This window comes from Panthera uncia, chromosome A2 (genome assembly GCF_023721935.1).
Source record: "Panthera uncia isolate 11264 chromosome A2, Puncia_PCG_1.0, whole genome shotgun sequence".
Lineage (NCBI taxonomy): Eukaryota > Metazoa > Chordata > Mammalia > Carnivora > Felidae > Panthera > Panthera uncia.
In genome coordinates this window covers 29,099,876-29,125,381 of record NC_064816.1, presented here as the reverse complement: position 1 = coordinate 29,125,381, position 25,506 = coordinate 29,099,876, and the positions used below count along the sequence as shown (strand labels likewise).

Below are 25,506 nucleotides of genomic sequence, written 5' to 3'. Positions count from 1 at the left end.
TACTTTCAATCTGAAGGTGTCTTTAGGTCTAAAGTGGGTTTCTTATAAACAGCATATAGATGAATCTTGTTTTCTTATCCATTCTGTTACCCTTTGTCTTTTTATTGGAGCATTTAGTCCATTGACATTTAGAGTGAGTAGTGAAAGGTATGAATTTATTGCCATTTTGTTGCCTGTAGTGGTGGAGTTTCGGGTGGTGTTCTCTGGTCCTCTCTAGTCTTTGTTGCTTTTGGTCTTTATTTATGTATTTATTTTCATCTTTTCTCCCCTCAGAGAGTCCCCCTTAAAATTTCCTGCAGGGCTGGTTTAGTGGTCATAAACTCCTTTAATTTTTGTTTGTCTGGGAAAATTTAATCTCTCCTTCTGTTTTGAATTCTTGGCTGCATATTTTTCTAATTCAGCATATTTAATATATCCTGCCACCCCTATCTGGCCTGCCACGTTTCTGTGGATAGCTCTGCTGCAAACCTTGTCTGTCTTCCCTTGTAGGTTAAGGACTTTTTTTCCCTTGCTGCTTTCATGATTCTTTCCTTGCCTGAGTATTTTGTGAATTTGACTATGATATGCCTTGTTGATGGTCGGTTTTTGTTGAATCTAATGGGAGTCCTCTGTGCTTCCCGGATTTTGATGTCTATGTCTTTCCCCAGGTTAGGAAAGTTTTCTGTTATGATTTGCTCCCATAACCCTTCCACCCCTTTTTCTCTCTGTTCATCTTCTGGGACCCCTATGATTCTGATGTTGTTCCTTTTTAATGAGTCACTGATTTCTCTAATTCTTAAATCATGCTCTTTTGCCTTAGTCTCCCTCTTTTTTTTTCTGCTTCATTATTCTCCATAAGTTTGTCCTCTATATCGCTGATTCTCTGCTCTGCCTCATCCACCCTTGCCTCCATGGCACCCATTCGAGATTGCAGCTCATTTATAGCATTTTTAAATTTCATCCTGACTAGGTTTTACTTCTTTTATCTCCACAGAAAGGGATTCTAATCTATTTTTGAATCCAGCTAGTATTCTTATTATCATAATTCTAAATTCTGGTTCAGACATCTTGCTTGTATCCATGTTGGCTAAGTCCCTGGCTGTCATTTCTTCCTGCTCTTTCTTCTGAGGTGAATTCCTTTGTTTCATCATTTTGAAGGGAGAAAAGGAATTAAGGTAAATTAATGAGGTAAAAAAAATTAAATTAAAAAATTAAGAACAACACCCACACACACAAAAATCATATAAATGATGCTAGATCTTAGGTGTGTTTTGGTCTGGGTGTTGAAAGGGACTTGACAGATTAGAGAAAAAAGGGGAAAGAAAAAAAAAGAAAATCGTTTGAAAATTTGAAAAAATGTATACACTGAAATAGAATAAAATGAAATGATGGAAGTAAATAGAACTTGAAAAAATTTACACAAAAGTAAAAAATATGGTAGAAAAAAATTAAAGAAAAATATTTTCAATAAAAATTGAAAATAAAAATAAATTTTTTCTCTTTTAGTATTCAAGAAAAAGAAAATAAACAAAAAAGAGAAAAAAAATTGAATAGATGGATCAGTGAACAGACTAAAATACAATTGAAATAACTTTGTTTTCCTTTAGAAGTCAAACTATGAAGCACTTTATAGTCCATAAACTAAGCAGGCAGAGAGGTTTGTGTTCCTGAAGACCGAGGCTTGACCAGTTGGGCGGGGCTTAGTGTAACAGCTCCATTCTCCACTAGATGGCACTGCTTAGCTTACTGGGGTGGATTGTTGTGGTGCTTGTAGGTGTATATATGCATGTGCAGGAGCAGTGAAAATGGCATTCCCCTGTTACCCGTCCCCCTGTTACCCGGTCTCTAGTATCTGAACTCTGTTCTCCCTGATCAGCAATTGCACACCTATCCTTTGTCTTCGGCTTCCGTCCACTCCCTGCTTTTACACAGTCCATGACCAAGTGCCAGGCAGCACCTCCCTCATAAGTTTTATCTCAGTTGTGGCTGTTTTTCCTGACCCCTTATTTCTGAGGGACTGCGGCTGTGACCCGTTCTGTCCCTGTGTGGGAGGGTCTCACCGAGTAATGGCCAGGTGCTGGCTGCACCTAGGAACATTCGCGGGACTGTGCTGCTGCCAATGCCCAGAGAGTGCAGGTGGGTGCCAGTCCACCCCAGAAGAAGTCCATGCGATTGGGTAGCAGCAACTACATGGATTATGGAAAATCACAACACACATCTGGCACCAGGCTTCACCCCCAAAGACCTTGTTCCAGCACCAATGAATGTGGTTGTTCTCCTGGGTCCACTGAGGTCTTTGCCTATGGCAGGGGGCCACGCAGCCTCTACCAGATGTCTTCCCAGCAGGGGAATCACCTCTCCCCATGTGGCCCAAAGACTCCCGGATTTCACTCCGCTCCTGGGGATTCACCCTTCTCACCAGAGCACTGCCAGGTATCACACTGTGGAGTTTCAGACTCTGCACTCCCCCTGTTTATAGAATCTTAATGGAATTTAAACCCTCTCCTTTCTCCTTTCACCCTTTTTAGTTCAGTCCCTGCAGTTGTTTCCACTTTTCCACTTTCTCTCCACCTGCTTTTGTTGGGGGGGGGGTGTGCTTTTGCCATTTTCTCCCCGCCACCCCCATCTCCTCTCTGCAAGCAAAAACAGCTCTCTGCCCTCCATGGCTTCTCCCCCAGTTCATTTCTCTGCACCATGTACCTGCTGAGTTGTGTGGTTCAGGTTGTGCAGATTGTTGTGTTAATTCTCAGGTCAGTTTCCTAGGTGTGCAGGATGGTTTAGTGTTGATCTGGCTGTATTTCATGGACACGAGGCACAAAAAAACCTTCCATGCTGTTCTGCCATCTTGGCTCCTCCCCTAGTTTTATACTCAACGAAAGTTTCTAATATGCCCTTCCTTCAAGCATCCCTTCCCACACCCTCCAAGTAACCAATCCAGCATTAATAGGTTAGTGGGTATCATTCACATGGTATCAGTACTCATTCAAAAGTAAAAACCTAAATGCTCATAAATAGGTTTGGGATATAGTATTTTATAAAAACGGGATTGTATCTCTACTCTAAAACTTGTTTTTTTTTTTTTTATCTGAAAGTTTTATCACAGACATCTTTCCAGGCCAATGCATACAGATCTAATGTACTCTTTTCGTTTATAGCTATGTTGTACTTCATGGTATAAATGTGCCATCATTTAATCAACCAACTGACCATCCCTCTATTGGTGGACTTTGTTTCCAGTTTTATTTTCCACACAACAGTGTTACAGTAAATATCTCTAGTTATTTATATATTTGATATCTACATTTTTATATAAATAGATATGCATAGATGCTTTACTTCTGTAAGAGAAATATCCAAAAATGAGATCATTGGCTCAAGGGAGAAACCCACTTTGCATTCCAGATGTAAAGGCAATAGTAACCACAAGTATCCATTTTTCCTCTTTTAATATTTGGGACACTTTCAGAGTCCCATAGTAACATAAAAAGACAATAATCAGCAGAATCCAAAGTAAATCTATTGGTATAAATACCCTCCACCTCATAGGACCGAGAGAAGTCCCCAGATGGGCTTGACGGAAAGAGCTTTTAACAGAGATTTCATATACCAAGGTGTGAAGGTAACTTCATTAGGGTCTTCTCCATCAAGGTGCATTTTCATCACATAACAACTTCGTGGTAAGGGGAATAAGGAAAAGAGGTTTCTATTAGTACCTTAGCCAGAGTGCTTGTCTCCTCCTTGGAATGCTGAGATTTACCTGCCACTAATTATTCCTATTTTGAAGAATCAAGGTGTCTAAATGTTTTTTTAAAAAAGGTAAGACTAGACCCTTCTTTTGGGTGGGGGGCTGTGGCAGCCTTTGGAAATAGCAGCAGCTTTCTAAATAATTAATTAGGGGTCATACAAATAACAAAAGGAAAGGGACCACTTATCTGTAGGGTATTGTAGCACTGTTTGACCTCAGGAAGGCTTACTAGAGAGCAGGCAGAAGGTCATTTTCTTAAATTGGAGCCCAATCGAGGTACTAGAATCCTTATAATGAATATCAAAGTTCCTTTATGATTATTGATGTTTTACCTCAGTAGAAACCTATGAAGACAGATTAGCCCCTGTAAGTGCTCCAAATGCACAGTGGAGAAGAATTTGTATTATAACAATCGTAGCTGGTACTTAGCCACTTCTGTTCAGTATAATGGAAGTAAATTGGACTAGAACTCAGGAGATCTAGGGAACATGGAGCAAGTCGTGTAAACTCTCTGAGTTTTCATTTCCTTTCAGCAAAATGGGGCTAATACTGTCCCTGGTCTCTTTACCTCACTGCATTCAATAAATTAACATATGTGGGAGAACACTAAAGCCAGCGTAAGAATAGAAGTTGAGAACACGGACTCTGAGTCAACCAACCTCTGACTATGGCTTTCCTGATTACTATTGGGTCATCTTGATCCTATTAGTTGCCTTCTGAGCTTCAGCTTCCAAAAAGGGGATATTACACCTACTTTTACGACCATTTGGAGAATGAGATAGGATCGTGCCTTCCAAGGTGCAAGCGCAGTGCCTGATGCGTAGCGAGCTCTCAGTAAATGAGAGCTGGTACTCAGAAAGTGCCACTCGAATGTGATAATTCCTTAAGGAAGGTTTAGCCCTTCTCTGAGGTCACTTAAGCATTTTCTTCCATTCAATAGCTGCTTGCTTTCCTCTCCTGAGCCTTCTGTTCTTGTTATGGCCCATTTGCCCAGACTCTGAGAGATAAATAAGGGCCTTGGTACTAGAATCAAAGCTGCAGAAAAGGGTTGCGAACATGAAATCCAGTCTGTGGTTTAATTGGAAGCCAACGCTCAGGAGCCCCAGGCACCTACACAGGCCACAGTGTGAACACCACATTAACTCCTGATTGCTCTGCAGGCCAGAACAAACCAGGAGATCAAAGAACAGCAAATAGGATTACATGTAAGTAGAGAAATTTCCTTCAACCTACTTTGAGATGAATAGATAGGTCTGGGACACAAGTATGTGGGTTTGAGGGAGTTAAGGAATCAGCAAATGTATTCCCTTGTCTTAGCCTCTCACTAGCTACCATGTCATCTTGCTTTCTTCCTATTTTCCTCAAGATTAGGAAGTAGAGGGGTGTCGGGTTAGCTTAGTCTGGCTAAGTGTCCAACTCTTGATTTCAGCTCAGGTCATGATTTCACAGTCATGAGATGGAGTCCTGCATTGGGCTCTGTGCTAGGTGTGGATCTCCCCCTCTTTGCTCCTCCCCTGCTTGTGCACACTCTCTCTCTCTCACTCAAAAAATTAAATAACTTAAATTTAGTTTTATAAAAAGATTAGGAAGTAGAAATTATTTGCCTGTATCAGTCTTCCCAGGACAACTATGGAGGCCAATCTGTACTGGGTTGGGCTGAACAGGATTATTCTTTCTAGCTCTGGGATAAGGGATAGCTCTGGCCTTAAGCCATGGGTAATAAAGTCATGGTCAAAATAATTCTGTGAAGGAGGTTGGATGGCCCTTGTAACTTGATGATAGATCAGAGGGCTGGGAGACCTTTCTGGAGATGCACAACCTATAGACACTAAAAATAGTAATAGTTATTATCCAATATTAAATTTTCATTTTCTGCTTTGTAATTTCTTTCTTAATCTGTTAAATACCACAGTTGACCTAGTTATCATTGTGTTTTGAAGGTCTAAAGGAGGGCCTGTGGTCATGCTTGGAATGAATAAAAGAGAGAAACACATCGTAAGATGACACAATTGAGCCATGTTGCTCTGAAGACGTAGTCCAGGGCAGAGGAATTCGAAGGGGTACCAGGAAGTCTCCAAAACTGACTTCAGCTTGTCCTAGAAATTACCTAGGAAGAAGAGCATAGTCTATTCAGAGTTGACTCAGGATATTGTCTTATTGGTTTTAGACAGAAGAATGGAGAACTATGGGTCACCTGAGTTATGCAATCATCATAATAGTGACCTCAGCAGCTGCCAATTCTTGCTTACTAGATGCCATGTCAAGGACATCAATGCTAATATGAGCTAAGCAGTATTAACTCAATTTTAAAGGTGAGGATCAGAGTCCCAAACACTTATCCAAGGTCCTTTCATATATATGTGAGATCTGGGATTCAGACCCAGGTCTGTATGTCTCTAAAGACTGGGCTTTTCACCACACAGGCAGTATCTTATAGGATATCAAACCCAGAGTTTTATGTCCAGTTCCACCTTTGCCAGAGCTTCCTGCCTATAATGCAGCCAGATTTCCTGCTTTAAAACTTCAAGTAGAACTTAAAAAAAGGGTGGCAGTTATGGACTATAGTTTCCCGCCTTGTGTGACTGTAAACATGTCCAGCCTTGTGTGACTCTGAATATGTCCAGAGCAGACGGTATGTATAGGGAGTGGGCATGGAAACACATGGCTGCTTATACTGAGGGGGGAATGGACTGAAAATGAGGAAGGGAGGCCAGCATGGTTGGTAGGGATGCTCTACCCAAAACAGTCAGTTCCTATCTCCCATATCAAGATTGGAAATGGCGTTTAGAATCGATCTACTACTGTTACCCAGTAGAACTTTCTTGTAAGGATGGAATTGTTCTATATATACACTAGCTGCATGTGGCTATTTAGCATCTGAAAAGTGACTTGTGAACTGAGGAACTAAATTTAATTTCAGTGAGTTTTAACTTAAATTGCTACGTGTGGCCAATGACATACTAGACAGTACAGGTATAGAGCATCTCTCTGCTGTATGATTTTGCCAGAATTGTGAGTCAAGGAGCTAGATCCCTATTTCCATGTTTGGATGAATAAGAATTAGTCTCCCTCCTCCCCACCACCTTTTTTTAAAGTAGGTTCCATGTGCAGCACAGAGCCCAGCGCAGGGCTTTGAATTTATGACCCCGAGATCAAGACCTGAGTTGAGATCAAGAGTCCGATGCTTAACTGACTGAGCCATCCAGGCATCCCAAGAATTAGTAAACTTCATAGGAGAAACTGTGAAGTTAGACCGTCTAAGCTTGAAGCCTCGCTCTTCCATGTACTGTCTGTGTAACCTCTCTGTACCTCAGTTTCTTTATCTGTAAAATGGAGTTTAAAAACTACAACTACTTCATAGCATTGTTCTAAGGAGTGAGAGTTTTAAAAGTACTTTACATAGTGCCCAGAATAGAGTAAAAATAATAAGGATATAGAAATGAACAAGATGTATTTCCTATTCTCAAGAAGTTTTTTTTTACCTGCTGTGTCTTTAGGATTTTTATTTATTACACTTCCCCCTATCCAATGAGTTTAAGTAGTATACATAGATGAAGCAGTATGAATCTAAATCATATGTATAGATCAGCAATATTTGCTGTGTGTGTGTGTGTGTGTGTGCATGCGCACTTATGCCTGTGTGCATGTGTGCATATGTGTGTGTATAGCACCTGACACAGCACTTGGATATAGTAGGCACTCACTAATGAATAGCAGTTTTTCTCTTGTTGAATGATATCATGTGATATGCAGAGATAAAATGGACCAAACTTTTGCTGCAATCTTGGCCTTCTGCATACTGGATTCTCTGGCAGGACAGGCGGGTGGTTCCATGATAGGGTTTGCTTTTCTGCTTCTCTTCTCTTGGCCACATTTCAGGGGCTTCATGAGATTTGGGGATGTGAGGGCTCTGGGGGTGGTGGGTGTGTCTCCAAATCCAGAAGTTCATCAAGGGACTCATAATCATCATTTGTTCTGTATTAATCAAGTTGCGTGTAGTAGTTGTTTTTTCTTTTTTCCCAACCTCCACTGATTTTCTTCTGAGGACTGAACACTTATTTCCTTTGGAGAACCATACCTCCCCTCACAATGCACGTCCTTCAGTAGATGATTCTGACTCTAAGAGCAGGCATGTGATTTTGGACCAACTAATCAGAGCACTGCATGCCCTTGCCATGGCAATTGAGCATAAGGGACATTTGGCCCAAATCAATCCAATGAAGTTCAAGTCAAAACTTCTGGGAAACTCTTGTAAAGAAAGAACGTGTTTCTTTGCAAAGGACGTATACAGAAAGGACATCATCTGGAATTGCCAGGGGACATTACATGGAGAAGGACTGACCTGGAGTAAAGTCAACGCAAAGCAAAGCAGCACTGAAAGACAAAGGGTCTGACCCTGGAAGACTTACTTCTCTTGAGCTCTGGCCCACCTGTGCCTGAAGTTCTGTTGCTACATTTATGTTGATGAGCCCAGACTTCCGTTTTCTTACTTAAACCACTTTGAGTGGAGTTTCTGTTTTTTATAACCAAAGCAGGATGTTCCCTCTGCCATTTTCTTCGTGCTAAGGGTGTTGTTCCCAGCAACTCTGCAGGAGTAGAGGCCAGATGACCCGCACCCCCCTTCCCATGGTAGCAGCCTCTGGAACCCTAATCATAAAAGACCAAATGGCAAAAGTTACTCACATGCTCATGGCAGCAATTTTAATGATGTACTGTGTGGGGCTGACCCTAGGAAGGGATTCTAAAAAGGGCTTTGCTTATGTAATTTAAATTCTTAAAATAACTGTAGATTGAGTCTGAGAATCCCGCGGGGCTGCTGACTGCCTAACCTGGGACGGAGAGGTCAGAGAATCTCAGTGAATGAAAAATAGGCTGACAGCAAAATAGGCTAAGAGCAAAATCATCTCTTATCCTCGGCAGAGCATAAGAGTGGGTCAGGACTCCAAGTGGCAAATTAGTGACTTTGCATTTATTTAACGACTTCTCAAAAATACTGTCAGCAGCACAGGAGGAGAGCTGACCCATTTCTGAGTCTGGAATCGATAGACTAATAAAAGTAATCCTTAAAAATAGCTTTTCCTTCTTAAAATACGCTTCCCATTGAGCAGCACCCAGAAGAAAATTTTTATCTGGGCCCTGACTCATTTTTCCATGGTTGAAACAGAATAAGACAGAAGCTTTAGTATACTCGGAGGTTATTTGCCTGGATACTGTGCACAGGGGTTCCGTTCCTGAGCGGAGACTCCAGCCCGGGTTTCCTGGTTCTCCTTAGTGAGCCAGCTCCTCCTCCTCCCTCAGGTTGGGAAGGGGGCAAGGCCACAGAGGCTCCCAGACTCACTTCACCAAGAGCCCAAGAGCGATGTATCTGGTGTTCACATCCTGTTCCCATCAAACTGAAACCTGGAACCTGGAGAGTAAGAAGTAGGGCCTGGAGTGCCAAGAATGACAACTTGGAACAGGGCAGGGAAGTCCTCTGGCTGCTTAGATTATCCTGGGGCTTGAGTGGTGAGGAAAGAGAGAAGAAACCAATCTTCAGAAGAAGGCAACCCCTTCAGGACTGGTTGTGATCTGTGGACAATGTAATTTTCTTGGGCTTGGGTATCTCCTCTAACTCGCTAGCATGACACTGACATTAAGACGCCCTTGTGGTTGTTTTTTTCCCCCCAAGGAATCTCTTTCCTACATACGCAGAAGAAAATGTCTTTCTTCCATGTTCTATACAGCGTTTCCTGTACAAGCAATAGTTTGGGATCTATATCCCATCTCCTCTATCCATATGTCATGGTAATGAAAATCCCCTAAGCGGTGTTTCTCAAAGGGAAGACGTAGACTACTGGCAGCAATTCTTCCTAGGGCATCTGACAAAAATGCATATTGCAAAAACCCACGACAGACCTAATACATCAAAAACTAGGGGGACAGGGCGCAGACATTTCCATCTTTGAGATTATTTCCAGGCATGCTTTATGCGCACTCAAATTTGAACCCCACGACCCAATGGTAAGAACAGGTGTTTTGAGTTGCCATGAGCAGATGCAGAGTAGAGGCCTCTAACGCCCTCTGATGTTCATGGGAAGTCCCACGTGAAGGTGTGGTGTTCGAATTTGAGGGCGGGGGAGTAAGAAACTAAGGACAGAAGTCCTATAATTCTGTATTTTTCTTCCCACCTCATTATCAGAGCAGTTAGGTCCTGTTTTTCCCTATGGGGAGAGGTTTACCTAAGCAATTCCAGAAGCTGCAAGTTTCTTTCCAAATTCAACTCAAAGTCACTTTCATGAAATTTGTGGTTAATACTATTTGTGGACTTTAAAGGTTTGGCTGCCTCTTGTGCCACCAGTGATGGCAGTGTGCTATGAGAAATATCTTATTACAGACCATGCTCTGCATTTTTGGTAATGGGGACTGTAGTGATTTTACAGCCATACCTTTTGAGCTCTGAGGCTAAATAAGGCCCATGGGAGGGACAAAGGAAAACTGAAAATCTGTTTCAAGATTTCTTAACTGGAATTTGGAAAGGTTGGGAAATAGGTACTAGAAATAATTAAAGGGATATGGAGTACAAAATGATTAACAGATGTGAACTGAACTGAAGGGTCTTTCTAAGAAACAGACAGGATAAGGCAAGAGTTGTCCATAATGGTATATTGATGGTGTCTCGAGGCACCTGGGTGGCTCAGTCAGTTAAGCAACCGACTCTTGATTTCAGCTCAGGTCATGATCTCAGGATTGTGGGATCGAGCCCTGCATCAGGCTCTGTGCTGAGCCTGCTTCAGATTCTCTCTCTCCCTCTCTCTCTCTCTCTCTCTCTCTGCCCCTCTCCCCCACTCATGCTCTCTCTCTCAAATGAAGTTTAAAATAGTTTGAACGGTGTCTCATGGAAGCAGTCAGTATAAAAGTGGTAAAATGCCTGACCCCACAATATCAAATACCTTTACTAAGAAGCCCTCCCCTAAAGTGAAGAAATTGAAAAGGAAAAAAAAAAAAAAAGCAAAAGGAGCGTCCTGAGCTGTGCTCTTGTTGGTAGTTGCTGAATCTACCAGGAGTATGGAGAAAAAAAAGTATGTGATGATTATGATGAGATCCAGTACATCCATTTCCTGACCCTTACTTTTTAATCCTTAGAATGATGCTATGAAGTAAATACCATAACAAAGGAAACTTGGGACCTGAAACATTGAGTAACTTGCTGAAGACACAGGCATTTATCATGTATTGTGGCCAGGATCTGAATCCAGGTTACTGTGCTAATGGTAGCCTTTATGATGAGTGGAATCCAAACTGTAAGCAAGGAGCAATCCTTGAAGCTCATCTGCCCTACAGTGTACTGAGATGTCTAACAGCGCAAATTCAAATCAAGACCACAAGGCACTTGTTAGCAAAAAAGTGAGAGAAAACACATAAAGCCCTTAGTGTCTGCACAGATTAAGCAAGGACCCCATAATAATAACGTTCGTCATCATTATTATCATCCACGTTTATCATTCTGATCATTACTATTATTCCCAAAAGGGGTCAAATTTTAAGGTTGCTTAATCTTAGAATTCTCTAGAGTTAACAATGAAAGTCTAGATTAAAAATAGAAAAACAAAGCAGGTGGTGAGTAGATTCAACTGCTGTAGGAAATTTCTGCATGGCTCAGTATTAGCTAGAGGCTCAGTATTAGCTAGAGAGTGACAGAGGAGGGTTTTGAGCCCAGGCCTGATTCCAGTATCTGAGCAGATCCTTCCATATCCAGTTCTGGTCTTTGCCCTTGAGCCTCTGCTCACATATTTCTCCCTGCCCAGAAATCCCCGTATTCCCCTTCTTTTAGAAAGATATTGCCTTAAACTCTTTCTGGAACTATCATAGAGACATATTTCAAAGTAGAGAGTCTCCCCAGATCACCATCTTTGGTACATTTTCTATCTTTCCGACATATGGGACTAGAGCCTGTTGTCTGTTGTCAGCTCTGCTTTTCTAGTTCGTCATAGACCACTCAAGGTCTAGTTCTTATAGACCACTCAAGGTCTAGTTCTTATAGACCACTCAAGGTCTAGTTCTTATAGACCACTCAAGGTCTAGTTCTTATAGACCACTCAAGGTCTATAGCTCTATCCTTGAACCTTCCAGAGGACATTATCATTTTTTCCTTTATTGCCTTTATTCCCAAATAGACTGTGAGTCCTTTGGGAGCAAAACACTTGGCTCAAGATCTAACACAGAAGCTGGTATATAACAGGGGCCCGATGCATCTTTAATAAATCGATGAAAAAAATCTTTGAACTCTAACGTCAAGAGTTACTTAACAAGTTATTAGAGTCCCCATATACCTGCCATAAATGATAAGGATTACCGGAGCCTCAGCTCATAACATCTAACTTAAATGACAAGTAATGCTGGTCCCAGTGGTTAAAAACACATCCACATTTTAATGAACGGAATTGAAATGCCTTTGAGGTTCTGGAACATACTTTCAGGGTGCATCCACCAGAACTCTTGGCTTATTTAAGATTTCACATATAATTCTTGTCACTTAGCATCCCCAGGCTTGAAAATTGGCTCATGCTGAAAGGAATCTCTGGGGTAAGAGAAAATCCTGATTCCCTGATATGCTCCAACAGGGACAGAAGGGTGGCAGTCTCATTTCCTGCCAACTTTTTAAATTATGAATATTTTGGTATGATGATAAGTAAGTGAGACAAACCTACCAGGGAATCAAATAACCCAGGAACATGAAAACATAGATTATTGTTTTCCTTCCCTTTTTCTCTCAAGTTGATTTGTTTTGCCTTTGCAAAAGAAAATAAGGTCAGGTGGCAAAAAAACTGCTTTGGGAAATTTAAGTCTACAAAATCATAGTAAAAGGAAATTTATTCTCTCTTACTCAGTCACACTATCCAAATGCATAACTCTGCTCTGGTTTCCCTAGAATTATGGGCAAATTATTTGAGTAGTTTAATATCTCTTTTATACTATGAAAAAAAAAGTCACCCTGCTTGATACCCGCCCTCCCCACCCCCCAAATACCTTTCCAGATTAAGGTAAACTCTTTAGGAAACACCTCTTTGAAATATTCATGGTAAAATATAGACTGTAAAAAAAAAATCCTAATTCAGAACAATAATGGAGGTGAGAACAGACTTCCTTTTAAGTTTCTGGAGTGAAATAAAAAAGCTTGGATTTTATGGCATCTTTTTGTAGTAATCTAAAACACGGTTTTTGTTATGTTAATGAAACACACACTACTATTTGAGGACTCACTATATTTTCCTTTCATACAAAAGCACTCTCAGAATCCAGACAGATTAGGTTAGGGCAAAGACTACCTTTCCCATCACCATTTTATAAGCAAATCTTCCAACATCTAGCATATGTTAGTTGAATTAATGAGAGCAATAAACAAAGAAAGCAAGATTAGCAGTGAATGCACTCAATGGAAAACTTCATCTTACTCTAAAATCTTCTCTCCTTTTTTTGTCATTTGAATGTTATTGCTAAATATAAGATAAGAATGCTTTCTTGTATACTTCCCTTTATGTTCCACAGACTTTATGTTCACAGACTTTCTGACTCACCCCTATTCATGATCAAACACAAATTTCACAAAAGGTTTAATTGCATCTAGACTTTAATAAATATTCCATTTGGGATCTGCAAATAAGACTATAGGAAGGTGGGGGAATCTTTTTATTATGCAAATATAAGCTAGGGGAAGCTCTTTCTGAAAGCGATTTTGCTGAGCCCTCAAAAAGCAATGTTTGAATGGCCTTTTCTTTCTTTTTTTCTTCCAGGAATGTCAACCTCATTACAAGTCTGGTTATAACATCCTTATTTCATGGTCCTTTGGCAAATAAGTTCTTCTTGAGATGAATTTTGACAAAATATAAAACGATAACTTCATGTATTTGTATACACTGTCTCAAATGAAGTACTTTATTCAGGTTGGAAGGTAATGTTCTTGATAACGAAGTGGAATTTTTGTAGAAACTTCTCCAATAGGACCTGTCCTCTGAGGAAGGCAAATGCTGGACATCTCTCTTTTAGTCTACCCATTCAGTGGACAGAAATTCATATATAATGATAATTGCTTTCATTTCCTGAACATGTGCCACATACTGTGCTAAGCATTTTAGATGATAAACTTGATTAACTTTCACAAAAATCCTTTGCATTATTGGTACTTTCGTTGCCACTTTAAAGGTTGAAGAACTGAGGGGCACCTGGGTGGCTCAGTTGGTTAAGCACCCAACTTTGGCTCAGGTCATGACCTCACTGTTAGTGAGTTCAAGTCCCACCCCAGGCTCTGTGCTGACAGCTCAGAGTTGGAGCCTGCTTCAGAGTCTGTGTCTCCCTCTCTCTCTGCCCCTCCCCTGCTTGCCCTCTGTCTCTCTCAAAAATAAATAAACATTGAAAAAATTTTTAAGAAAAATAAAATGATAAAGGTTGAAGAACTGAGGATCAAAGAAGCAACTGTCTTTTTACCAGGTCACATAGCTGGTAGAACCAGGATTTGAACCCAAGTTCAAATGCAAAATTTGGTGTTTTAGATTCTTCTGCATGTCTTTAGATTCTGTTTGCGTATCTTCTTTCTTTGGAGAAACAACTCAGTTAATAAACCAGGAGGTACCTAGGCATGTTTTACTCGGTGAGTCATTTCTTTAAGAATTTGGAGAAACAATAAACCATGGCAATAACAAAGGTAATTATGCACCCCAAAAGACCAAATGTTTGACTCTGGGACTATATCAGTACTTATGGAATATAAAGTTGATATGCAGATGTTAGCAGTTTGCCTTTATCACCTAGATAGATGCCACTTAACTTGGGCAAACTGAGGTAAAAAACCAAACCCTTAGCAGGCTACAGTTGTTCCTATTTTTTAACTAGTTCCTCCTTTGCCAGATTAATTTTAAAGTCATATATTTTGTATCATGAATGTGGGCACAGTTTGAACATTCACCCGTTTTCATCCGCCAGCTAGTAAGATGTCAGCCAGGAACTGAAGACTCAGTCACCCTTGATAGCCCTGAAAAAATAATTGAGCCCCATGATGGGAGGTTACTCCATGATGAAGTCATTCCCTCTGTCTGTCAAGTCACTAGAGGTTATACTCATGCATGGGAGGGAAAAAAATGATTACTCCGTTTTATGTGATTACACACCCTATTGCCTAAAGGCATCATCACACACGCATTGTTTTCCCTTTTCCGCACATTTTCTGAAGCAATCAAATGGGTTATGGCCACTGCAGGGTAAATGCGCTGTTTTAACGTCTTACTGGCAGACAGTACAGAAAAAGTACTGGTGACTCATAGGAGTCTCATTTTCTTGTGCCGTATAAATAATAATGCAAAGAAAGAGAAGGCCTTATGATTTCAGTCTATTTGCAGTGTCTCCACTGTGAGTTGACTTTGAGTGCAGAATATTCTTTAAACATTTATTACATTTCCTGTGATAAGTTGATGAAACGCAGATTGATTTTCACTAATTTGGGGGGCGCCTGCATGGCTCAGTCGGTTAAGAGTCTGAGTTCAGCTCAGGTCACGATCTCGCGGTCTGTGAGTTCAAGCCCCACGTCGGGCTCTGGGCTGATGGCTCAGAGCCTGGAGCCTGCTTCCGATTCTGTGTCTTCCTCTCTTTCTGCCCCTCCCCCATTCATGCTCTGTCTCTCTCTGTCTCAAAAATAAATAAACACTAAAAAAAAAAAGTTTAAAAAAAAAGATTTTCACTAATTTGGGGGAAATCTGTACAGGGGTGGTTTTATGGTATGAAGTAATATTGCCCTGCAAAGAAGGGGAGAAAAGTATCTCTATGGTAGTTGATGTGCCTGCTCAAACACATTCCAAGGGCTCTCCTTAAAATCCTAGCCAACTCTTTAAGTTTTCCACTTTGCCCCATCTCTCACTTAACACTTCTCTTATGCTGAGACACCTTCTAAAAATGTAGTAGAACAAAATATCGGAATGGGTAGAGCAGGGGTTGGGGGTGGGTATTAAATCTACATTGGAAGATCACAACATCCACTCCCTCCAAGACTGGTGTTGTCCCTCTTGTGTTGATTCTCATAGCCTACCACAGCTTTCCAGAGCTAACTTGCCTTTCTTTTGAGAGGCAAGAGGTTTTTCGCTGGCTTTAGTGAACCATGTCCCCTCCCCACCTTCCAAAAACAAACACAAACAAACAAATAAACAAACAAAAAACAAGGGCCTGGCCTTGTTATTCGGAATAAAATTTTATAATGGTTATCAAGAGCATCACCATCTCCACTGGCATTGATTGGAAGCTTACTATGAGCTAGACTTTGTTCTAAGCACATTCATGCATTAATTCCTCATCTTCTTCAAAGACATTGCCAAGTAAAGTGCCAGAATTCCAAATAAATATACCTGGTAGAGACCCACTATTAAAAAACAAGTACAGAGTTTCATCCAGATTCTTGGTTGCAGGATAATCAGGGAGGGAGCTGAGAGCCTGAGCCCCTTGATGAAAGGTGGTAGCTTGGATTGTGACCTTGCAGGGAGAAAGGCAAGTTTCTCGTTCTCTGCCAGGGTGTTTTCCTACTTCCTATCTCCTCAAGAAGAGGGCATATTAATCAGATTTATTAGATGATACACGCCAGTTGAGGCATATTTATGAGTGGGCAGGTCACTGTGCATTAAAGAGCTATGGCACCCATATATATCTCTTCTGTTTTCTTTTTCCATGTGACTGGAGTGAGTGGATTCAAGGCCTGCGATCTTGGGGCATGCCTATCTCTCTTTTTTTTCAGGCATGCCTAATGGTATGAATTGTTATTTCAGTTTCCTGTGTCTTGAAACTGGCCAGAAAGTAATAAAACATCAAAATATGAATTCTGCACTATGAAGGTAGAGGTTCTGCTTAAAGTATAAAATATACATTTCACTTGAGCATTATCAGAGTTCTGTGCAGGGGGCCCAGTAATCATCATAGTGGCATTGTGATATTCATTGGCATTTTTCCTTGCATATCTCTCACAAGAGCTATACAGGACAAAGGATGGTGAAAGAACAGGATTTGTACACTCATAAGTATGTGGTTGGAGTATACCAAACGCTGTCACAATGGAACCTTAGGTTCTTATAGAAGTCCACTGCTCCTCATGATAAGTCATTAGGTACAACTTGTAAGTGAAAAATAACAGCCTGTCATTATCTCCCTAAATATTCTTTTGGAAATACACCGGGCAGGAAGTCCCTTCTGATGAAAGAAACAAGAGAAGAATAATGGCACTTTTACTGACAAGGGGCTGGAATAATGGACTCTACTATGGAAGCGGAATCGGTGTCACTCTGTGAAGAAGAGAAAGAGGAAGAAGGACACTCTTATGAGCAAAACCCAGGCCTTAATCTATGAAATTTCCCTTTACTAGCTTGGTTTGGCATGTAGGTGAGTAGATCTAATTTAGAGCATTTTCCCCAATATGTGCGTCTTCATAGACGCCTGACCTAGATGATAGTATCAGGACCCCCTTCATTAGAACCCATATTTACATTTTAATTTACTTTCTCTTCATTTACCAAGCCTCTCTCAATCTTTTTCCTATTCCTTTCTTCCTCTAAAAGATTAGGTATTTAAAAGAGCTGTATGTTTCAGGGTAGCCCAAACTGAAGGAATTTGCTATTTTCAATTATTTAAAACTGAAATCAAATGTGTTAATATAAAAACACCCTGATTTCAGTCATTCCTACGTATGATCCCCAGAAAACTTCCCAGTCTAAAGCTAATTAGAAACAATTAAATATAACTCAGATCATCAATTCAGAAAATCTTGTTGAGAAGGTGAAGACATAAGGATAGCAGCATTTACCAAAGTAAGCCAAATTGGAGAATTTGGCAAATCCAGTAAATTATCTACTTAATATCTTATATGGCAACAGATATGGGCGTCCTTTTTTTCTCTTTGATATGCTGGCATATCGCCATATCCATGTCAATGCAAAAGACTCAATTCTCCACACAGTGCACTGTCAACACTAGAATATATTGCATTTCGCTCTACACCATAGCCCCCCACTTCAATTAAAAGATACTGTATATGTAAGAAATGTGATTACCCTTGTGAATAGTTGGCTTTCAGAATTCAAGTCAAATATTTATTGGAAAATATGTTTTTCCATTTTTCGTTATCTTAACTAATAAGGTGGTTTTCCAAAAGCAATTCCTGTAAGTAGTATTATTTTATCATTCTAAAACATGTCTTATTGCCTGGAGTGAAAGACAATGTTTTTGTGTGGCTTGATTTTATTATTTTTAATTCTATGATTATCCTTTCACTCCATCATAACTCCCTCCATGTAACTTTAGTAAGATTGGTCAAATGATAAAGAGTAATGATGAAGAGTAGGTTTCTCACAGAAAATAACCATTTGTCTAAGTCCCTGAAAATACTATCCAAAACAAGACAGAGATCAATTAAATAAATAGGCAAATATCATTTAAGGATTATTTTTTAATCATTTTATTTAAGGATTAAGTTAATATTATTTAAGGATCTATTCCTGGATTTTTTGGTGTGTTTAATGTTGTTTTTCCTTTTGATTATCTGTGCCCAAGTTCTGGTCATCTCATTTATTACAAGTCCTTCTCTCACCAGTTGAAAAAAAATGTTCAAACCTAAAATCTGTTGAAAATTTTAATTCCAGTATAATTAATATGCACTGTTGTATTAGTTTCAGGTGTGCAATATAGTGAGTCAACAATGCTACACATTACTCAGTGCTTGTCATGATGAGTGTATTCTTAATCCCCATGATCTATTCCACCCATTTCCCTACCCACCTCCCCTCTGGTAACCATCACTGGTTCTCGGTAGTTAAGAGTCTTTTTTTTTTTTTTTTTTTGCCTCTTTTTTTCCCCTTGTTTGTTTCTTAAATTCCACATATGAATAAAATCCTATAGTATTTGTCTTTCTCTGACTTATTTCACTTAGCATTATACTCTCTAACTCCATCCATGTCATTGCAAATGGCAAGATGGCATTTTTTTAATGGCTAAGTGATATTCTATTGTATATGTATACCACATATTTTTTATCCATTCATCGCTTGATGGATACTTGAGATGTTTCCATAATTTGGCTGTTGTAGATAATGTTGCAACTAAATATAGGAGTGCATAGAACTTTTCGAATTAATGTTTTCATATTCTTTGGGTAAATACCAGTAGTGGAATTAATGGATCATATGGTAATTCTATTTTTAATTTGTTGAAAAAATACTTTTAATATAACATTTAATTTAATTTTCTTGTCATTCCAAGGAAAATGAATACAACTGACACCAAAGCGTCTATAAGTTGCCAATAACTCTGATATCTCCTCATACTTGTAGCCTTTTACATGATCACAGAAAACCCTTCGGAAAACAATGGAGAAACTCTAGGTCGAAATAAGAAAAACTCGGGTTAGTGTTTCAGTCATTTCCATCCTCTAGACTTTTGCTTTCAGTAGGGGAGACTTCAAAAATCAATATTATAACTTCTGCTTTCATGATATGGTTTCTAGATGCCTGACTAAAATTTATTCCATCACCTTGAGGTTATTCAAATTTCCTACAAAGCAGAACTGGATGTGGGGGGGGGCAAACATGTAAGCATCTATAATAACTTATTTGTGGGCACCTGGGTGGTACAGTCAGTTTAGTGTTTGACTCTTGATTTTGGCTCAAGTCATGATCTCACAGTCATGAGTCATGAGATCTGTGCTGACAGTGTGGAGCCTGCTTGGGATTCTCTCTCTCTTCCCCTCCCCTGTTCACATGCTCTCTCTCAAAATAAATAAACATTTAAGAGAAAAATAAATAAAATAACTTATTTGAGGATATAGATACTTGTCTGTATCAGAATCTATGGTAGAATTATATTTTGAAAAATAAAAACATGGATATTAACAAAATGTAGACAGATATTAAGAGCCTTTGGATGTGTTCTGGGGTTATTTTTGTTCTTGTTCATCAAAATTTGTATCTAGGAAAGCCACGACTCTTGGTTTAAGTGTCTAAGGAGCTCTGGTTGGCATATTTTATCATTAGCAGTAGCAAAGAGCTATAATATCCCCAAGGACTTTGAGTTAACTTTTAGCTAAGGTAAAAGATATCTTTGAAAGGATGTATATTTTAAAAGACTCTTGTCTTGAAAGAGGAAGGGGAAGGGGTAGAGAGAGAGGGAGATACAGAATTGGAAGCAGGCTCTAGGCTCTGAGCTGTCAGCACAGACTCTGACATGGGGCTTGAACCCACGAACCGTGAGATCATGACCTGAGCCACAGATGGACGCTTAACCAACTGAGCCACCCAGGTTCCCCCTTTTGTTTTAATTTTTTTTAAGTATTTCTTATAAAATTTCTGTAAGCCTCTCTGATTGAAAACCCATGAGATTGAGAAGATCATAGGATTTTATCTAAACAATATCACCTTTAATATCCAAATCATAGGTTTATATGATTAACAAAACATAGACACTGAATTTTTGTTTTAATGAGTATAATTGGGGAAAATACCCCATATAATGGCAAAAGAATTTGTAAAAATACTACAGTAAACAAAACTTTATTATAGCAATTGAGAAATTCCAAAAGGTTCTGAAGACAGAATCATGGTCACTCTTCTCCCAGTGTCTAATGTGGTAATACTTAAATACCTCAGCTTGCTTAAAGAAGACATTTAACTGGTAAATGGCCTTTGTTTGGCCTTGAAGAGCACTCCCTCCTCAAATCACCATATTCTCCCTGGGTAACTTAGTTCATTTTTGTGTCCTAAACATAATCCCTCCCCTTGGCCAAATGCATTATTATTTCAGCTCTTATTTTCCTCACCCCCCCCTTACCTACCCATACCCCATCTCCATAGCACTCTGTATCTTACTTGGTCCCTTGTCTTATCAGTATGGGTTTGCAAATACTTTTTCCACTTGTAATATCTTCTCTCTTTGCCATTCATTCATATGGTTCCTTCCTTTGAAATTTAACTCTTTTCTTTGAGAAACACTGGATTTTTTTCCATTCCTGGCTGTCTCATTCATGCAAGCTTTTAGCAGTTTACTAACTTGGATTTGTTGATATGTTGCCTTGAAATAAGTGCTGTCAATCTTTTTCACATGTTTATGTTGTATCTCCCAAAGGAGATTATAGACTGTTTAGGAGAATGTCTTTTAAAAATTCCATCTACCCCAAGCAACTAGAACAATGTTCACTCCATGAAAACGTGCTGAATACAGGTTGTTGATTGATCGGCCTACTATATTTTCTTTTCCAGGGAAAGCAGTCCCCCATGATTTGAGTATCTTTCACTTCTTTAGAATGATTAAAAAGTGAGGACTGCAAAATTGTAGTAACTTCCACATTGCTGGATTATTTATTTTAAATTGATACAGAATGTGTGATGGCTATAGCAGTTATGTCCTCATGATAAGAATGGTCGTGAAGTCAAATATAAGCTATACGTATATTACTTATTTCAAAACCTCAAACAGAATTGTTGGAGTTAATGTGGAGCTAAATGGTGTTTTGCGTCCCTTCTTAGCTCTCAAATTAGCTAGAAAGCTTCACTTGAATGTCAAAGCCTACTGTAAAACTCATGGTAAATTTGAAAATACATCAAGACAGAATGTGATGTAAACTTTAAATTCACGCTGCACTTTTACAATAAACTCCCACGAGTATCTAGGAATAATCAGAGCATTAGAAAATGCATAAATATAGGAGATGGGGGTGGGAGGAGGTGGAGAAAGGTCTCTGGATCGCCTAAGATCCGAGGGTGGCTGGCGCTGGTTTGTTTTCAATCCATCTGCGGGTCGCTGATTAGATTCAGCACGCTGGCCAGCTCCCTTGTCCGCCGGGTTTATTGGCCTAAGTGAAAGGAGCAGGAAGGCACCATCTGCTGCTTTGAATTAATAGATAACCGAGAAGCAGTGATGAAGACAGTAGGACAGAGTCAACATATCGGATGTTGACGCCGCTGAGTTCTTGGGGTGTCTTTGTCTGATCGCAGGGTCCCCACTCCTCCACCCAAATCCTCCCGCAGCCAGAAAAGAGAAAGGGCTGAGCAACCAGAAACCCTTCCATTTCTCTGGTATGCTTACCTCAGCAGAAAGTGTTCCCAGTTCTTGGAATTGAAGGATATTCATCATAGCTTTCGCGGGGTGGGCAAGGGCGGGGCTTCTACTTAAACAGTTGAGCTGCATGGTCCCTACACCAATCAACTCAAAATTTGATTCACTTTTATTTTAATGAACGGGTGTATGTAAATTGGTGGAATCAAAGTTTACACAGGTGGGACCAACATGCTGCTAAGCCCCACTGCCCCCACGCCCCAGGTGTGAAGAAGCCTGGGGGAAAGGAGGTAGACTCTTTCTCATAAGGCATCTCACCGACTTCCTCTTAGCCAGACCTCTGGAATAAGCGTCTCCAAATAGACCGCCCACTCTTCGCTAACAAGAAGTCTTCACTGGCCTATTTCTTCCTCCCCCAAGAACTTTTTGTCCGTGGGGGGGTGAGACAGGTCGAGGCAATGACAACTGGTTAACAAGAAAGAAATTATCCACCAAGGGGAGAGAGTGAGGAGTGTGGGAAAGTGTTAGGGTCGGTACTGAAGCTCTGAGACTAGCGGGCCGCTCCACGCTCTCCAGGCTCTAGCCTTCTGCAGCCACCCTTTACGCAGCGGACACGGGAGAGTTAAGCCAATAAACACGTAAGCGCCGCTCCCTCCCCAATCGGCAAGATGCCTCTTAGGCTCTTGGCTGCATCGACAGCTTGCAACACTCGGCATCTTTTCTGGAGGCGCCTCCTTCAGCGGCTGCAGATGGTATCCGGCTGCGAGCTCGGGGCTCGCAATTGATTCTCCCCCTTGCCCACCTCGGGTCCACGGACGCACCTCTCCCTTCCCCTCCTCCCCTCGCGCTCCTGGGTCTGAGCCCAGCTCGGGATCGCCGGGCAGAGGAAGCAGTCGCGGCGGCGGCGGCGGCTGAGCAGCAGCGCCCGCTCCCTGATTTGGGGAGAAGCGCCCATCCCGGGGAGCCGACCCCCAGCTGCCTCCAGCGCCTCCCATCTTTTGCACCCCTAGCCCGGGGCTCCAAGGACCACCCCCCTCCCCGGGCGCCACCATGCTGGACCCTTCGTCCAGCGAAGAGGAATCGGATGAGATCGTGGAGGAGGAGAGCGGCAAGGAGGTGCTCGGCTCGGCCGCGTCCGGCGCGCGCCTGTCTCCCAGCCGCACCAGCGAGGGCTCGGGCGGCGGCAGCGGCGCCGGGCTTGGGGGCGGCGGCGGTGCCGGCGCCGGAGCCGGGGTGGGCGCCGGCGGCGGTGGGGGCAGCGGCGCGAGCAGCGGCGGCGGGGCCGGGGGGCTGCAGCCCAGCACCCGCGCCGGTGGCGGCCGGCCCTCCAGCCCCAGCCCGTCGGTGGTGAGCGAGAAGGAGAAGGAGGAGTTGGAGCGGCTGCAGAAGGAGGAGGAGGAGAGGAAGAAGAGGCTGCAGCTCTATGTGTTCGTGATGCGCTGCATCGCCTACCCCTTCAACGCCAAGCAGCCCACCGACATGGCTCGCCGGCAGCAGAAGGTAGGTGCGCCTGGGAGGCCCCGGGAGCGGCGCCGGGACGTCGCCAGACGGGCGGGGCGAACAATGGGAGCTGGCGGCGCAGCTGGCGAGGAGGAGCAGAAGCGGGAGACCGCGCCCTGGGGAAGGGGCTACGAGGCCCCCTCTCCGCGGCCGGGCCGGGCCCAGCTCCGAGCGCGCCTGGAGCTGCCCGGGACCGGCGAGGGGCCTGGACCTCAGCGCCGCGTGTCCCCACCCGGGCGAGCGGGGGAAGCTAGGCGGGCAGGTCCCGCTCTCTGGCCCAGGAGGCTCGGGGAGTGACTTGCAGCCCGCGGCGCGACTTGCCGCCCGCGGCGCGCTGAGAGGCCTTGCTCGTTTGCCGGGCTCCCGGCACTCTCCAGCGGCGGGCGGCTGCGCTCAGCTCCGGGCCCGCCTTCCTGGGCGTGCGCTCGGCGGGCGGGGGCACCCGGCAGGTGGGGGCGCCGGTGTGGAGCGAGAAGAGCGCCTGGCAGCAGCGCTCGGCTCGCCGGGCCGAGAGAGCCGCAGGGGCAGGCGGGAGAAAGCCAGCCCGGAAGGCGAAGCTTCCAGTCGCTCCGCGAAGGGCACCCTCCTCCCCTCACTGGGGTCAGCTGATCCCGACGAGGGTCGCCGAAGGGACCCCCGGCACCGCTTCCCTGTGGCTGCTGTTCCACCCCGCCCTCCTCCCCCTTCCTCCGTGACCCCAGAGCCGGGGCAAGCCCTCCGGTCCCTCTGCCAGGGTCAGCTCCTCCACCTTCCTCCCTTTGACCCTCTTCTCCTCTTCCCAAGGTGACTTCGCCGCCACCTTCTGGCTCTTCAAGGCCCTCCAAGCCCAGCCGCTTTTGGCTTGATAAAGTGCAGCTGCAAAAAGCTTCGCAATTACAAGCATCAAAAGCTTTTTGTGTCTGAGGCTGGGGCACGGCTGAGGCGGCTCCGGACTGCCTTTGATGTGAAAAAGTGCCTATTTCCATCAGCTGTTCTCCAGCCAGAGAAAGGGGGGGGGGGGGGGGGGGGAAGGTTACTGCAGGATAAGAAGCAGTGGCGGGACCAGAAGAGAAGAGGTCAGGTCCCCAGTTGGAGTGAGTTAGTGAAGAAAGTCGGCATTCCGTTGTCTCTTTTAAGTGAATTTGCCAATTTCATTTTGAGATAATAGCCGGTGAAGCCCCCACAGGGACGGGGTCCTAAAATAGTGAATTTCTTGGTTGCTGCCATTTAAGACTGAATTACATGTTGCGGTAGTAGAGTGTTAGGTTTTCCTACATTTATCCACCCTTATCTTGAGTGAGCACAGATTTCTGTTTGTTTTGCTTCTATATGTACACACCCCAGCTAGCGCTGATGATTTATTTCTGCCACCAGAATGGTGGGTTGGGTTATCACTTTTATTAAAAATCCGACTCATTTCCTGGTTGGGGAATAGCAGGTGGGCTTCCCTCCACTCTGCCCCTCATCAGGGGCCCCTTGCTTCTTCAGCCTCTATTTTGGACTATCATAGACAAGAATATCCTCCGAACAATAAAAGTGTTTGGATTTCCTATCAAGGTTGGGTGTTGGATCCACATACAGGGCCTGATATTTCAAGCTTTAGCTTGTGATTTTTATGGTAATTGTGGGATAGCAGGGGAAATGCCATCTTTAAAATCTATCCCGTTCATGACAGCACCAACCAAAGATGTCCTATTCCTTTGGTAATGAAAACTGTTGTGATTTAAAGAGAAAAATATAAAACAAACTTTATCAGTCAAAAGGCTCTAGAGCTCTGTCCTTTTAATAGAGGCTTACATTTGGTACTGGAATGGGGAGAGAAATCCATTCTCACAGTGGCCCATTTCTTCTAAACAGAAACTCCAGCCACCTGAAAAGGTCATCGTGAGGTTAAGTTTTTCTGGTCTGATTACATGTTTTACCTGAATCCATTCAAAGCTGTGGTTTTGAGGGGCAGGTGGGTTCTGTTTTTACACATGACCTTACCATCGAAGAGACTACAGGATGGATAGATAACACTGGCTTTTGGTCCAACTATTTTTAGTTAGTGCAGCAAACTAGTGCTAAATGCATATTCCTGCAAAGCTGCCTCAGGGCTGTTTGCCTCTACTGGGAAGCTGAATATTTATCTCCTTATTACAAAAGAAAACAAGGTTTTCCATTTCTGTATCTTCATGTTTTTAGTGTCTTAGAAAGGATGTTTTGCTGTTTTTCTCCAAGCAGAAAGCTTGGAACTTTGATGTATTCTTTTAAATGAA

At 42.4% G+C, this 25,506-nt stretch overlaps 1 protein-coding gene across 13 annotated transcripts in view; it reads left to right on the top strand.

Moving 5' to 3' along the window:
• The first annotated feature begins 22,724 nt into the window (after positions 1-22,724).
• CADPS (calcium dependent secretion activator) overlaps positions 22,725-25,506 on the top strand; it is a 477,475-nt gene continuing 474,693 nt past the window's right edge. For 10 of the 13 annotated variants that reach the window (XM_049642654.1, XM_049642655.1, XM_049642657.1 and 7 more), the window contains exons 1-2: positions 22,725-22,965; positions 23,041-23,269. In XM_049642654.1, coding sequence (XP_049498611.1) covers positions 22,820-22,965; positions 23,041-23,269 — 375 coding nt within the window. In that variant the 5' untranslated portion in view covers positions 22,725-22,819. Of the gene's footprint in view, positions 23,270-25,506 lie in introns of all 13 variants that reach the window. The other 3 variants (XM_049642652.1, XM_049642645.1, XM_049642646.1) reach the window with 1 other exon arrangement.